Below are 15632 nucleotides of genomic sequence, written 5' to 3'. Positions count from 1 at the left end.
CCTAATTTATGAGGAATTCTAAATTGTCTAGATGCCATCCATTTTTCAATCTTCATTGCAAACTAGATTTGACCCCAAGAGAATGTTATTTTAAGGAGCACAAAGAGAGGGTTTAGCATCTCCACGCACAAGTTCTACAAATAAGATGAAATAAATTTGGGGTGAAATCTGACATATTCTTATTTCCTTCCCGGTGAAGACATTTTTCCTTGTTAATTAACAGACTTCTTATAGGGCAGTATGGACTGCCTTGAGATGCAATTCTTAAATAATTTATTATTTTGTTATAAGACATAGGGTGTATGAACAATTAATTTTTGATAGATCTGACGTCCCTGTTGGAAAAAAGAAAAGTAAACTACAGTTGGGCATTCAAATTCACATATCCGAAATCCGAAATGTTCCCAAATCAGAAATTTTTGAGTGCAAACATGACATTCAAAGGAAATTCTCATTGGAGCACTTTGGATTTTGGATTTTCAGACATGGAATGCTCAACCAGTAAATATAATGTTTGAATGTTAAGTGTAATGCAAATATTACAAAATCAAAAAAAATCCAAAATCCAAAACATAGATTAGCCTGTACTTAATCTGCAGAGAAATGAACTCTTTGTACTAATATTTAGCACTTTGTGTGCAAAAATAAAGGCAATTTATTAAATGCATTCTGTTTGCCTATAAGATTCCCCTTCCAAAAACAAGTCATTTGCCTTTTTATTCGGTGAAGTAATAGACTATGAAGAAATCTGGCGTGCCAGGAACACAGTGGATACAGTATCTTGGTGTGCATCATGATTACATGGGAAAGAGACACGCAAGTGTCTGGCAATTGCCTTCAGGTGCTCTGTGCATGAGGTTTACAGAACTGGCAACCAACAAACGAATCACTGTTGCTGGCAATTTGCTAAGGTTCCAAGGAGAAAGACAGCACAAAGGGTTATCATCTGCGGTATCAGCGAAATCCTAGAAGAATCGGTGGCTTGGCTAAGGGCCTTAACAGTCTCCATCAATCCCACAGGTTAGTAATGGAGACTCAGAGAGAGAGAGAGAGAGAGGAAATGCTGGCAAATTGGAGTCCAGCTCCTGAGATCTCTAAGATCTCTGCCATAGGGTGGAACCAGGCCTGGTTCCCTTCCCAACCACCACTTAGTATTACAGACTCATCACAAAAACCCTCTGGAATCTTTGGAAAGAAAACACAGGGTGCTGAGTACACAATGCCCCACTCCGCCCAGCCCACACTGCCATCATGTTTACAACACAGGAACGTTCCAGAGGCACCCTAGCTTCAAACAAAAGACAAAGCAACTCGTCTGCTAGCATCATGCGGTTCCACCAGAAAGAAAAAAACACAGTCATGAAGAGCATCGGCTCATACATAAACACACTCAGATATCAGCACAGGAAGCCCAGAGCATATCTAGACGCATGCATTTTCAAATGAGTGATGGAAGGGCCCAGAAGAGTGAGGCACAGAGTGGTTCAAAGCCCACAGCGTTCAGCCACTCAACCTGTCCTGGAATGCAGGTCTCAGAGGCCCCTTGCACTTCTCTATGCAGCTTTCAAAAATATTTCTGAAGAAAAAATTGATGCCACCATTTCAATAAGTCTTTACTGAGTGTCTAGTGTGTACCGGGCCCCAAGCAGCTACCCCTTTTTAAGAGGAATTTCTAAAAGGTCTCATTCACTTTATATTGTATAGCCTAGTTTCCTTGCCTTTATTAAACAGTTCTCTTCTTTTTAATAATCATAATAAATATCCCATTCCAAAAAGCAGATTCCTAATAAAGGGGTTGCCAAAGCCACGATGTTTTTTTCCCATCTTTTTCTGCCCCATTTGCTCCTCTCTTGTAGGATGGCTGTATCTCTACTAACCATGTTAGATCTCTACAAAGCCTGCTTCAGGATGCCAAACGACAATCACAGAACAAGACTGGAGGGTGACCAGCTCATCCCAATTTTTCTGGGACTGTTTTAAAATGGAAAGTTCCATGACCCAGGTATGCTCTTAGTCATGGGCAAATCTGGGAGTCACTCTGTTTCCAAGAAAGCAGATCCTAGGAAAGAAGATGTCCTTCATTTCACTTGGGAAGAGTGAAGCCACAGGAGAAAGGCGACTCGTCTCCCTTAAGGAAGGCCCAGGTTGCCTATGGGCTAGCTCAGAACCCCTTCTCAGACTCCTCTCCTCCAGTTGCTTCCAGCTTTTTCCCGCTTCCTCCTGAGAAGGCCTATCATTTTAAACTCAGACCCACTTAAAGCTTTACAAAGACTTTCCAACCGAAAGACTCTGATAATAATGACATGCAAAAGAAACTCCCATGTAAACGCTGGAGGCTGTAGTTATTTGGATGTCCTTACCTCCTTGGCTAGCTTAAGAGCTTCTTCAGGTGAGACCATGCCTATTCACCCCGATATTGCCAGAACGGAGCCCAATGATAGGTGGATGGTAGATGCTGGGTGTAATGACGTTAGCAACAGCTGCCATTTATTTAGTCTTACATTGTGGAGGACAACACATTAAGCATTTATATGTAAGTCTCTCCTTTTCTCACACGAACTTAATGAGGTTGCTTCTCCCCCATTTTGCAGCTGAAGAACAAAGCTCAGTCAGACCTTGTGCACTCAGGTCACACGGCAGACGTGAAATTTAAACCCAAACCCATCTTACTTTTTAAAATTCCAGTTCATAATTACTTACCTGAATTAGAGCCATGTAAGGCAGGCACATATGTTAAGGTATCAAGAATTGAGAGAATATCAGATACATTTCTTTTATTCTCTACCCTTTTAGCTTTGCCATTACAAAAAAAAAAAAAAAAAAAAAAAAAAACAGAAAAACCAACTTAATTATGAGTTAAATACATACAGGACGCTAGAAGGCAGGGATTTTTGTTAGAATTATGCATGGAAAAACATAGGCATTCAACATTATTTTTTTTTCTTTTTTTTTTGAGACAGAGTCTCATTCTGTCGCCTCGGCTAGAGTGCATTGGTACGATCTCAGCTCACTGCAACCTCCACCTCCCAGGTTCAAGCAATTCTCCCTGCCTCAGCCTCCAGAGTAGTTAGGATTACAGGTGCCCGCCACCATGCCTGGCTAATTTGTATTTTTTAATAGAGACAGGTTTTCACCATATTGGCCAGGTTAGTCTTGAACTCCTGACTTCAGGTGATCCGCCCGCCTTGGCCTCCCAAAGTGTGGAGATTACAGGTGTGAGCCACCACGCCCAGCCATTCAAATACATTTAATGAATGCAATTGTTTGCCCAATAAGTGGTTTAAATCCCTGATGCTCGGGGTTTCAAATGACACTTTACACACCACCACAGGTGAATAGATGGATCTGTACCTTCAGTTTCTGAAGTACCAGTGCGAAGGAGTGGGAGCGGATGGAGAAGTATTTATCCCAGTTAAGGACGCCTCTTTAACTGCATGGCTGAATTAACTATTACTCACTTAAAACAGCAGTAATCCTATGTCTCATGCAACAAAGCAGTAAATTCTCCAAAGTACACAAATTTGTCCACGTGCTCACCAACCACTTCTAATCTCATATTATTAATCTTTGAGGAAGCAATTTGCAAACCTACCCCAGAGCAACACAAGTACAAAAGAATATCACAACAAATACTTGGTTCCTGAGACATTTATCTCAACCCCATTCACTACCCTTCAAACTGAGAGTGTTTTTTGTTTGTTTGTTCGTTTTGTTTTGTTTTGTTTTTTGGAGATGAAGTCTCGCTCTGTCCCCCACGCTGGAGTGCAGTGGCATGATCTCAACTCACTGCAACTTCTGCCTCCCAGGTTTAAGCAATTCTCCTGGCTCAGCCTCCCAAGTAGCTGGGATTACAGGTGCACACCACCATGCCTGGATAATTTTTGTATTTTTAGTAGAGATGGGGTTTCACCATGTTGGCCAGGCTGGTCTCAAACTCCTGACCTCAAGTGATCCACCTGCCTCGGCCTCCCAAAGTGCTGGGATTATAGGCATGAGCCACCACGCCCAGCTGAGAGTATTATTTTTAATATTAATGTATTTTTGGTCATTTTCTTCAAGCAGCTGAACTTATTTCCCTCTTTCATAATAACACTCTCATAATGATCAAGCATTTCGAGTATCAAAGAAGAGTTTCTATCATGTCAATGAGTATTCCACAATCAAAAGAAGAGAGGAAAAACAGATGTATATCACAAAGGCATTGAAGCCTTAATTATAAAGGGAGATGGGGTGATCAGCCGTGGGCAATTACACCCAGTCATTGCAAATCCAGACATCAATGCCTGCCCTTTTAGATTGTGGGGTGGCCTGGTGGGCTGTAAAGTCCTGAAGCTGCTGTTATATGTCACCAACGAGAGGTTTTTTTGTGTGTGTGTGTGTGGGCAAAGTAGGAGGCAAATGGAAGTTGAAAAACAGACTTGGAATAACAACTAATTTTGTTAGAATGATGACCCTCATTCACCTCCCAAACATTGGTATACTCACTGCAGCCTGGTCATTCTAATTTGATTCAACATTTAATCATTATGAATGCAAGTAGGGGAAGCTCTTAAAAATAAGTTTCTCTCTTAACTTCCTTTGAGACTTCAAGCTAAAGGGTCTAAAATTCCTTTAAATCACTGTAAGTCAAAATCATTTTCTGTGTTGTCAAAGAGTCACCAATGATTTGTTTATTGAGCCCTTCCTGTGTACAAACATTGTTAGATACACAATAGTGTAACGCCTCATCCAGTCATCTTTAAGGAGCTTGCAAGAGAACTGAGATCTCCTTGAGTGCCTATACCACCAATCTGTTTTTCACCTTCAATACAGTGTTAATAAACTACAAAAGATATTTGATGCTTTAATACAAAATAGGCTTTTTGTTACATGATTTTGCCCCCGTTGTAGGCTAATTGCAGGTCACAATTGCTACATCAGCCAGCCACAGGTCTTCTTGGAAGGAACTGTGCCCCAACCCTCTCCTGCAGCTAAGCAGGTCCAGGGTGAGCGATAACTGGAAGGGTCCCATTCACCGGAACTCTTAGGAAATGTGGCTTGATGACAAGACATCCGGGGACATCTTTTCAATTTACCTCCCTTTATGCAAACTAGCTTGAGTGAATTTCTATTCTTTGCAATTAAACAGAAAGAAAAAGACACTTCAATCTTAGGTGATAATAGAAGACAATCTATGACAAGTGCCCTTTGTAGAATGAATGAATGAATGTTGAATGAAATGAGACATGGAGGCAATTTTGCCAGGGAACTTTGGATTATAAAGAATTGCTAAAGGCTAACGTGATCAAGTTAAATTTTTCAGAAGAGTTCAGAGCTGAACTGAGGCCTTAACGATAGGATAGAGGCAGAGGAAGGAAGAGGACATTTTAGGCCACAGAATGTGCTAGAATAAGAAAGAGGCGATGAAAAACATTTTGGGCAACAGTGGATTAACCATCCCAGCTAATGATCAGTTTTAAAGTCAGGCAGAGCAAAAGTCAAGGTTGGAAAGGAAGTTTGGGGTCAACCTGCGGAAACTTGAAAAGCAAGACTGAACAGTATGAGCTTCCTCCCACAAGAGCAACGAAAAGTTATTAAGTGAGGGGATGAAGGATTAATGGCCTAGTGGTCTAAGAGTGGCAGCATTTTCCAAACTGGAGTGAGGGTGGGAAAGTCAGAAAGTGAGCAAGACCACTGTTATAGCCCAGAGAGAAACAAGGTTCTTGACTAAGATGCGGCAGTGGGAACTGTCACTAAGGGGGAACAGTAAATCTGCTAAGGAGCAGAACAGCAATATTAAGAAGAATGCTCCTGGCTAGGCACAGTGTCTCACGCCTGTAATCCCAACATTTTGGGAGGCCAAGGCAGGTGGATCACAAGGTCAGGAGTTCAAGACCAGCCTGGCCAACATGGTGAAACCCTGTCTCTACTAAAGATAGAAACCAATTATCCCAGTAATCCCAGCTACTTGGGAGGCTGAGGCAGGAGAATTGTTTGAACCCAGAGGCAGAGGTTACAATGAACTGAGATCATGCCCCACTGCACTCTAGCCTGGGTGACAGAGCAAGACTCCATCTCAAAAAAAAAAAAAAAAAAAAAAGAAGAAGAAGAAGAAGAAGAAGAGTATTCCCTATTTCCATAGTACCTGTCAAAGTTTTCACCAAAATCTCATCAATTCTTGTCAAACCTCAGTGAAGAGTGCACTAAGTGTGATTATCTGGATGTCTACATCAGAACTGAGCCGGGAAGGTTACACTTCCTTGGTAGGTGGGAATGAGACAGTGGCAGGGGAGAGGAGGTTGTAGAAAGAGAAAATGCAAGCACAGAACACAGCATTTGGAGATTCCACTTCCTCATAACTTTGCTCCCACCAGCAGCACATCTTCATCTGCTCAACCCCTCCTTTGCATGGAAGGCAGGTACCCAGGAAGTCTATGTGATGTTTGAGTAAGTTTCATCATGCAGGATGTTTGCAACGAGTTTTATTTATGCAGGCATTAATACATCAAGGGGTAAGTAAGGCATCCTCTCCACTCCCAGGAGATCACAAGCAGCCCCCTCACAACTCCACGAAGAACATAGTCCAGGCCTCAGCAGCCAAACATGATCTAGGCCAAGAAATCATGGATGTCAAGAACCACCCAAAGGAGATGCAGGTCACAGATACACTATTTGAGGCCTCCCTCTTTAAATCCTACAATGACAGTGAGTCAATTAGAAATAGAAAATCCTTAAGCATTTAACAAACACAGATGGTTCTCTACTTACAACTGTTTCACCTATGACTTTTGATTTTTTGACTTTACAATGGTGTGAAAACAATACACTTTCAGTAGAAACCATACTTTGAGTGCCTATACAACCAATCTGTTTTTCACTTTCAATAAACTACATGAGATATTTGATGCTTTAACACAAAATAGGCTTTTTGTTACATGATTTTGCCCCCATTGTAGGCTAATGTGCATGTTCTGGGCACAGTTAAGGTAGGCTAGGCTGAGCTGTGATGTCAGTAGGTTAGGTGTATTAAATGCATTTTCCATTTACAATATTTTTAACTTATTTTAACTTATGAGGATGTAGCCCCACTGTAAATTAAGAAGCATCTCTACCAACTTTATCCCAGTTGTGATTTCAATCATGGAGTCAGACTGCAGGATCACACAGTGTAACTCTCGAAGCCATGGAGAAAGGAGCAGGAAAACCAACGCCTTCTTCCTTTCCGGTTTCCATGACGTCACAATCAGCAGTGCCAGAAACCACTTTCACGCCACAAGTGTCCTCTACCTGACCAGCTGACTTGGGTATGAAATTAAAGTGGTAGGGATGCAGAGGCCAGAGAAAATATAGAAATGCCTTTTGGGGCTTCCCAAATATAGTTCAAGACTATCCCTCAGGGCTTCATTTTCCTTCTCCCTCAGTCTGTGCCTGGCCCTCAGCCCAACCCCAGGCACCCTGAATGGGTTTTTGGATGGTCTATATCTGGTTTTTCCTGCTGGTCTCCCAGCTGCTCATCTCCCAATTCAGAAACCCTCTGGGTGCTACATCTTATCACTTGAATGAAGCCGGGTGGTCTCAACCTCCCTAGGTTGATACTGATATCCCCTCAGTCCCTCAGTCACTGTGACTTGGAAACTAACATAGTTTACCATACCACTTCCTTATTTGGAGAGCTATCTTTATAAAAATGACTTTGCCAAGGTGAGTACTGAACCAAAAGCAATATCATTTTGTTAAATTCTATGCTTATGCTTAAGGTATTTATCAAATCTTAAAAATGCTCATCCGTGCATGCAGTTATCACAATGTGAACAAAGATGTATAAGTGAAAAGCTCTTCCCCAAGCAAAATCTCTGCAAGCCACCAACTGCTGAATCCAGAGCACCTTGCAATGCCTATTCCATAGCATCCAACTCTTTTTAGGGAGAGTGAGGTAAGGAAGGCTTTAAAACTCACCACCCTCCTAGTCAATACAGTTGCTGATGGAAGCACAAATGTCCCCTAACTCTCTGGGTGTTCTGCTAGTCCTGTAACCAGAAAAAGCCTCTTGTCCAAATTTCTTTTTGTAAACATCAAAGTAACAAAAGGGTGACCCAAGCTTACCCTAAACACATTCCTGCCCCCTTTAGATCTTATCTGTTGCCCTGTGGTCTCTGCTGCAGGAGGCTACCTCCTGGGTGGTCCTAGGCCCATTGCCACTCTCTTTCTACCCTGGGCTGTTCCAAACAAACTCAGGAAGCCTTAAACAAGAGGCAGATGGTGAGGCAGAGAAAGTGTGTAAGTAACGCCTCTCTATTACATAATGCTAAGCTCACAACCTCCTTGTGAATCAGCCTTGAAAATACCTAATGGCCTTTCACTTCAGAGTAAACATGCACTTGAAATAGGCAAAGAGAGGATTATAATTATTTTATTTGATGACCGGTATACAACCATGTTAGTAAATAATATATCAACATATTAGTAGTACATTACAGGTTGGGGTCGGACCATATATTAGTAAATTACAGGTTGGAATAGTAAATATACAGGTTGTAAATTACAGGTTGTTGATTCAGTCAATACTCTTGTGACATCCAATACCTACCAAGCACTGAGCTAGGTCCCGTAGGACACACTTTCTAACCTCACCTAGACCAGATCACTGTGGAAGTCACTAGTGCTACTCACCCATATCCACTTCTCCCTTTTTCAGCACAAGAAATATTGAATTGGGATTAAATAGGGTCATATGCCGAGTTCTGGCCAAAGTGATGGAACTCACCTCTGGGTGAGATCACATAATTGCTAGAGCAAGACCCTGCAGCATTTTCTTCCCAATGCTGCAATGATCTTGCAAGCTCACATCAAGACCAAGACTCCATCAGTTTGACTCCTTGAGTGACTACGATGAGCAGGGTCCACCTGCCAACCACACTGGATGCAGCACGGGAAGGAAAGAAACTATTTAACCATGGAGACTTGGAGGTATTTGTTACTGCAGCATAACCTCACCTATCTTGCTGGTACGTCACTGTTTAAAAAAGAGAAAAATCTGCAAAAGCATCCCATCAGTCTGTTTTCTAAATCAGATAATACGGAAAAACAGCATTTGTTTCAAAATTCAGCTTCATCAGGAACGGAACACTATCTTGAAAAGCAGAGGTTGCTGACAGTATACGTGGGTTCAAACAACTCTAAGGAAATCAGAAATGAAACCAGAATGACCCTCAACAACGTAAGGATTGAACTGTATGGAATTCAGCTAAAAAGACTACAATGAAAAGGCCACCTTCTGACAACAGGAACAGCCATTTATGAAGCAGTGAGCTCCTCAGTGAAAAAGGCATTAAAGTCAAGGGTGGATGACCATATTTTATCTCCCCAGAAGTCCAATCCTACCATTCTTGAGGTTCCATCGAAGTTAATTAGAATCAGGTCTTCCTATAGGGAGTTGAATTTTGTGTCTCCCCCTACACCCAATCCCAACCCCTTGAGTCCATTACCTATCACAGAGTCCATTATCTATCAGGTGCCAATAAACATCCGCTAAATGAATAAATGAGCATTGTAGAAAGGAAGCAGGCATTGGAGGCAAAGATCAGTCTAATAGTGTCTAGGGATCCTCCAGCCTAAAGCTAAACACATCTGAGGGTGGGGAGCCTCCTTCTTATAAAAAAATAATAATAATAAGCATCAATGGACACTTTATTATGATTTATCACTGTACACAATTTAAAACCACAATGAAACCTAACACTGCACTGTGGCTATCTTTGTTCTTGGACGTGCATTTACATGCGCAGGCTACTGTTTTGCCATATGGAATTTTGTGTGTGAAGTGTTTATTCTATTAAAAAAGAAAACCACACCCTTGTTTCTATTGCATTATTACATTCCTTATTATGCCATCACATGTGTTTTCTTCTTGCAGCAACACAGTACACACCCTGTACTATTGCTGACATAAAAATTACTTGTCAAAAATACCTCTAGCTTAGCACCATATTACTCATCTGATCTTTGCAAAGCACTGGCCTTTGTTTCACCTGGGACTAGATAACCCAACTACTTTTACTAGTGACTCCTGAATGCTTGTAGTAGAAGGATAAATGCTAGTGTCACCTATGGTTTTAAAGTCACCTTCCAAAACAAAACTACATTAGAGGTGAATAATAAATCTTTCAAGTTTTTAACTTCATTTTTCAAGGGATCTGGAGGAAAATGGTGAAGAGAGAATCTGTCACAGATACCAAGGTGCTACTGCAGTGTAAAAGAGAGTATACCGGGAGCCTTTGGCCCTCAGCAATCTGTCTTCCTACAAGAAAAATCGAAAGCCCATTTCCATAACCATCCTTATTCCCTGCTACTAGTGTAGGATGCGCAGGACTCTGCCCTCTAGGAGAAAATGCTAATGCCGGAGTATCCTGCTAAGTCTGAAGGTTATGTTTTTTCATTGCACTCTTACCAAGATAACCCCAGATCCGGTTAGGCTGACATCAAAACAGAACTATCCTTGGAAAGAAAAGAACAGGCCAGAGTTTTTGGAAAAGCCCCAATAACCTAAAGATAAAATACAGATGAGAGGTTCATGGCTATCTAAATGGAAACTTCACTCAAGCTGTTTTCTCTGTTCTCTTTCTGCTGCCCCCAACGGCCCTTCCTTCCACCTCCCAGTACTCACTGCTAGGGTGTCTCTCTTAATATTACAAACACTATTACAATGAAGGAACAGGAGAAAGTATTTCATAAGAAGGTCACCTCATTTGACCAGTGCTCAATTAGAGCACTGGGCAAAAGTACAATCAGCCTTCCAATGACACCTTTTCAACAAAGGATACCCCACCTCTAGACTGAAGCCTAAATATATTACTACAGATAAGAAAGCAGGCATCTATGGAAACCTCACATTCAGATACAACCGACTATGTATTAATTATATCAAAATTCCCATCAAAGGAAACCAGGTGGGATTTCTACAATCCCAAATTCACCCTGCACCTCCCTCCAATGGCTTCTTCAAAGGGAAGGTATAAAGTCATTTGCAATTTCTTTCTCTGAACCTGGAGTTTTAGCAGCCCCCACACCTTCTCACAGATAGGAACGATGCTGATGCAGAAACCACCCAAACAGCCCTGTGCCAGCACTGTCGGCCCAAATGACCCAGAGACACCCAGGCGGCTACCCAGATCGTGGGGGGTTACCTGAATCCGTCACCGAGTCTCTTTCACCCCCTTCTGCATGATGACATCAAGTGGAAATGGTACGCGTTTAGGAGGCAAGAGGCTGACAGGCAGGAAACACAATTGAGACTGAGCTTTCTTCAGCCTGCAGTGAAATACATGCAGGAAGGGTTAGATACGCGCCTCAGAGAAGGAAATCCAAGCGCCCTCCCGGGCCGGCGGGGCTGGAGCGGGTACACTGGGGAGGTGGAGCAAGGCGGTTGAGGTGTGGAGGGCTGGCGGCCGAGAAGGGGGCGTCACGGCTCCTAATTGTCTCTATAGGATAAATAACCACCTCCCTTCTCCTCCGCAGTCTCCCCCGCCCACGAGTTCCCCTCTGGTGGCAGAGCGTCTACTAGCAACAGTAAGCCCTAGGAAAAAGAAATCGGAGCGGGTGGAGAATAACATCTTGGGGCAAATACACACTAGCAAAATCTACTAGGTAACCCGGTCATGTGGGAATGCGGGGCGCCTAGTTATCCGCGCAGACAGACACACAGCGCGGCAATCCGGAGCATCTTTCTTTCGTTTGCCCCTGTCCGCTACCTCATCAAGTCACCGTCACTCTGTTTTGGCGATTTCTCTACTCTCTCCAGACCCGCGCAGCGCTCCCCAAGCCATGCCCCCACCCCAGGCGGGATTGGAGACCGCCGCTTCCGAGCAGCGCCCCACGAGTCCAGCTGGCTTTGTCCTGCCGCTGTCCTTCCAGGAGCAAGCGCCCCCGGCCAATGTGTCTGCACAAAAGACCCCCAACATCTGCCCGTCACAGCGTCTTCTCCTTCCGGGAGGGGCCCCGGGGCAACTTCTAGGGGTGGAGAAGGCGCGAGACAAGGGGACCGAGAGGCGACGAGCCGGGGTGTGTGCGGGCCGGGGGCGAAGCTGGGACAAGCGCGCGCGCACGTGCACACCCAGGGGCGCGCGCGGCGCGGGCACGAGGCGAGCTCCCTCGGACCGGAGCTCCAGGGGGCATCCGAGGACTCGGCCGAGCCGCCGACAGCGCCGCTCTCCGCCGCGGCCGCCCGCTCAACTCCGCCAGCGCTCGGGAGACACGCAACTCCCGGGACCACCTCCCGCGCGCCCCGCCAGACCCCGCGCTCCTCTCCCCGGGACCCCTGCGGCCCCGCCACCCCATCCGCCGTCCAGAAGATCCCCCCAGTTACAGCAGGCGGCAGCTGCCCTTTCCCGCTTTCCCGGCTCCGGCGCGGCCGCCGTAGGGGCGCAGACATCCCCGCGCGCCCCTCTGTCCGCCCCCGACCCGGAGCGGGCAAAGAAACAAACCGAAACTCACCGACCTTTCTCCGCGGCGGGCTTGGGCGCTCGCTACAGAGGCGGCGGCGGCGGCGACAGCATCGGCAGGTGGTCCCGACGCGCCAGCCCCTCTCAGCCAGACGCGCGCCCCGGGCAGGCGGCCGCCGCTCCTCCAGCCGAGAGCCACGGGGCAGGCGCTGACAGCGCAGCGGCGGAGCCTGCAGCCCCAGCTCCCGGCCCGGCCCTTCGGGCTACACCCCCACCTGCGTGGCCGCCCTCTGCGTTCGCGGTCGGACACCGCCGCCAGGCGCTGGGCACCGAGCGGGAGCTTTTTGTCACTGAGACTCCGGCACCAAAGCGGGTGGGGGGAGAGGCTGGGCTCCGCTCCCCGCGGCACCGCCCTCCCCGGCGGCTCCACCCCCTCCTCCCCGCCCCCAGCCCGGCGGGCCAGGGACGTCTGTCCTTCAGTCCCGAATCGCCCACCTCCCCCGGGGTGAGGGGCTGCCGGCCCTCTCTTGCGCGCTCCCTCGGCTTTGCACCTGGTGCCCACCCTAGGCCAGGATCTCGACGCCGTCTCTCTACGGTGCAAAAGCGGGACCCGAGCTGGCGGCAGGTGTGAAAGCAGGCCGGGGCGGCTGGGAGGAGGGGCGGGGTCGGGGTGGGGGCCCAGGGCCGCGGTGGGCGGGTTGGGGGGTGCCCAGCCTGTGCCTAGGACCCGAACAGCGAGAGGGAGGAGCTGAGATCATCAGGTTTCCAGAAGCTGCCCTGCATCCTCGTCACCGAAGATACTTTTTGGTTGCCCCTAAAAGTTCACGTAGTCCAGCCAGGGTGGGGCCCCGCTTTCCAAAGAGGCCCGAACGGACACCCCACTATTTGAATCCCTCAAATGGGGGACAAGAAGCAGGGGAGTAAGGAGATGCAAGTCCTAGGGGTTATATGGAAGCGCGAACCCCACGGAACCTCGGGGCCCACCCTATTCCACACCTTAAAACCTAACTTCGACCTAGGAAGGTGCTTAGAATGTCTTGTTCCCCGGAGAAAATCTCCCGCCTCTTGAGTTAACTGCGAAGTAGGAGAATGGAGGAGAAAGGTCCTTGGTAGAAGATGGTTCCGTGCCCTTTGGTGCCTTTTTAAAGGATTTCCCTGCAGAATGAAAACCTAAAACTCGCTTCTAGAGCTCAGATGAAGTTCAGCCTGCGGACGTTCCCGGTCCCCAGAAGCAGGGCTCAGCTGTGTGTGATCCCCACGGATTCCGGCGGTACTTACCGCCTTTCCCCACTGCTGGAGTGGAGCCATCTTTGTCTTACGGTAGTATCCGCAAGGAAAGAGCTCCCAGTTTCACTCCCCCAAGTAGCTTACTGAAAAGCTTCTGCCAAGATTTCTTTTTTTTTTTTTTTCTTATTTTTATTTTTATTTTTATTTTTTTGAGACGTTCTCTCATTCTGTCACCCAGGCTGGAGTGCAGAGGCAGGATCTCAGTTCACTGAAACCTCCGACTCCCAGGTTCAAGCGATTCTCCTGCTTCAGCTTCCCGAGTAGCTGGGATTACAGGCCCGCACCACCTCGCCCGGCTAATTTTTGTATTTTTGGTAGAGATGGAGTTTCGCCATGTTGGCCAGGCTGGTCTGGAACTCCTGACCTCAGGTGATCTGCCCGCCTCGGCCTCCCAAAGTGCTGGGATTACAGGGATGAGCCACCGCGCCCGGGATTTTTTGTTTGTTTGCTTTTTGTTTTTTCAGAGGAAGCCCTATAAACCAATGGAGAATCTAGGTAACCTACCATAAAACTCTCAATGTACTCAAAGCACCCTTGTCATGTCCCACAATTACGATCTGTTGATGGGGTTTCCAAAAGTGCTGTCCTTAAGCACATACATAAAACTGGTCATCTAGAAACAGATAAAGCTGCATGGGTATCAGTTGTCCCTGGAATCCCAATTAAAACGTTGCCTTCTATGGTCTTCTGACTGATCCTTATCCCTTTGTTTGACCAAGCTAAAACCTCTATCGTACACCTGAAAAGAGTGAAAGCTGTATCCACGTTTTAGAAGCCTAAGGTAATCTTGAAGTAGAAGACTTCGAGAGTCTTTATTTTAAGCCTCAACTTCAGGGCAGGAAGGAGAATTCTTTTTTTTTTTTTTTTTTTTTTTTTTTTTTTTTTTTGAGACAGGGTCTCACTGTGTTGCCCAGGCTGGAGTGTGGTGACCAAAATCCTGGTTCACCACAACCTCGATCTCCTAGGCTTAAGCTTCCTCCTGCCTCAGCCTCCCAAGTAACTGGGAGACTACAGGAGTACCACCACGCCCAGCTAATTTTTGTATTTTTTTATTTTTGTAGAGATAGGGGTCTCTCTTTGTTGCTCTGGTTTGGTCTTGATCCTGGCCTCAAGCTATCTTCCTGCCTCATCCTCCCAAAGTGCTGGAATTGCAGGCATGAGCCACCATGCCCAGCTCCAGAAATTCACTTTAAGGAGAAGTTAAGGAGGGTCTTGAAAACTCTGACGTTGGCAAGGAGTTGGAATGAGGAAGGTAAGTTATAACATCCCAAGATTTTACTAGGAAAGTTCAGCCTAGAAATGTTATGATTATACAAGAGTGACTTTAAAGACTACTCTTCAGAAGCTAATTTCAGGGATCAGTAATTGTTCCAAAATTTTTCAGCTCTTTTATTCAGCTGCTTTTGAAACAATTATTTGGGGGAGTCAAGCATTCACCATGATGTGGAAAAACTACCCCCATCCTTAGTCTTTCGCTGCCACTGGCTGGGATTTTAATTCACAGAGCATCATGGGTGTTCTGCCTTCTGTCCAGTCTTGTAAAGCTGTCACACAGAGAAGGTTAATTAACTGGGGCAGACTGGGATAGGCCAGTTCTTAAGGCTGGTTGTAGGCCAACACTGGGGCGGGCAAGAACAGTTTGAGTCAGAGGAGGAACAGGCAACAACATGTCCAAGCAGAGTCTTCAGTGAGAAATTCCAGGATCAAGGCCGTTAGGACCAGGCAGTGTTTAGAGCTGTGAGCAAGCAGGCAGCATGGTCGGAGAATCTGGCATCGGCCTGCAGACTGGGCACTGCCCATGTGTGGGAGAGGGAGAGGGAATCAAGGCTGCATCCCAGGTCTTGAAGGATGGGCCATCAAGACGGGACCCCAGCACTGGGTACCGAGATAAAGATCCAAATATTCGTGAATTCATACAACAAATATTCA

The 15632-nt window shown here is 46.0% G+C and overlaps 1 protein-coding gene across 1 annotated transcript in view; it reads right to left on the bottom strand.

The window, feature by feature from the left end:
- LOC105477021 (translation initiation factor IF-2) overlaps positions 1-13724 on the bottom strand; it is a 52637-nt gene extending 38913 nt beyond the window's left edge. Inside the window, exons 1-3 of the mRNA XM_071085334.1 lie at positions 13631-13724; positions 12473-13136; positions 11163-11286 (exon numbers count right to left, since the gene is read on the bottom strand). Of these exons, the coding sequence (XP_070941435.1) occupies positions 11172-11286; positions 12473-13136; positions 13631-13724 (873 nt within the window). The 3' untranslated portion in view covers positions 11163-11171. The remainder of the gene's footprint in view (positions 1-11162; positions 11287-12472; positions 13137-13630) is intronic.
- Between the last annotated feature and the right edge of the window lie 1908 nt (positions 13725-15632).

This window comes from Macaca nemestrina, chromosome 19 (genome assembly GCF_043159975.1).
Source record: "Macaca nemestrina isolate mMacNem1 chromosome 19, mMacNem.hap1, whole genome shotgun sequence".
NCBI classification, from domain to species: Eukaryota; Metazoa; Chordata; class Mammalia; order Primates; family Cercopithecidae; genus Macaca; species Macaca nemestrina.
The sequence above is the reverse complement of the archived record's forward strand: the minus strand, read 5'-3'. Positions and strand labels throughout refer to the sequence as shown.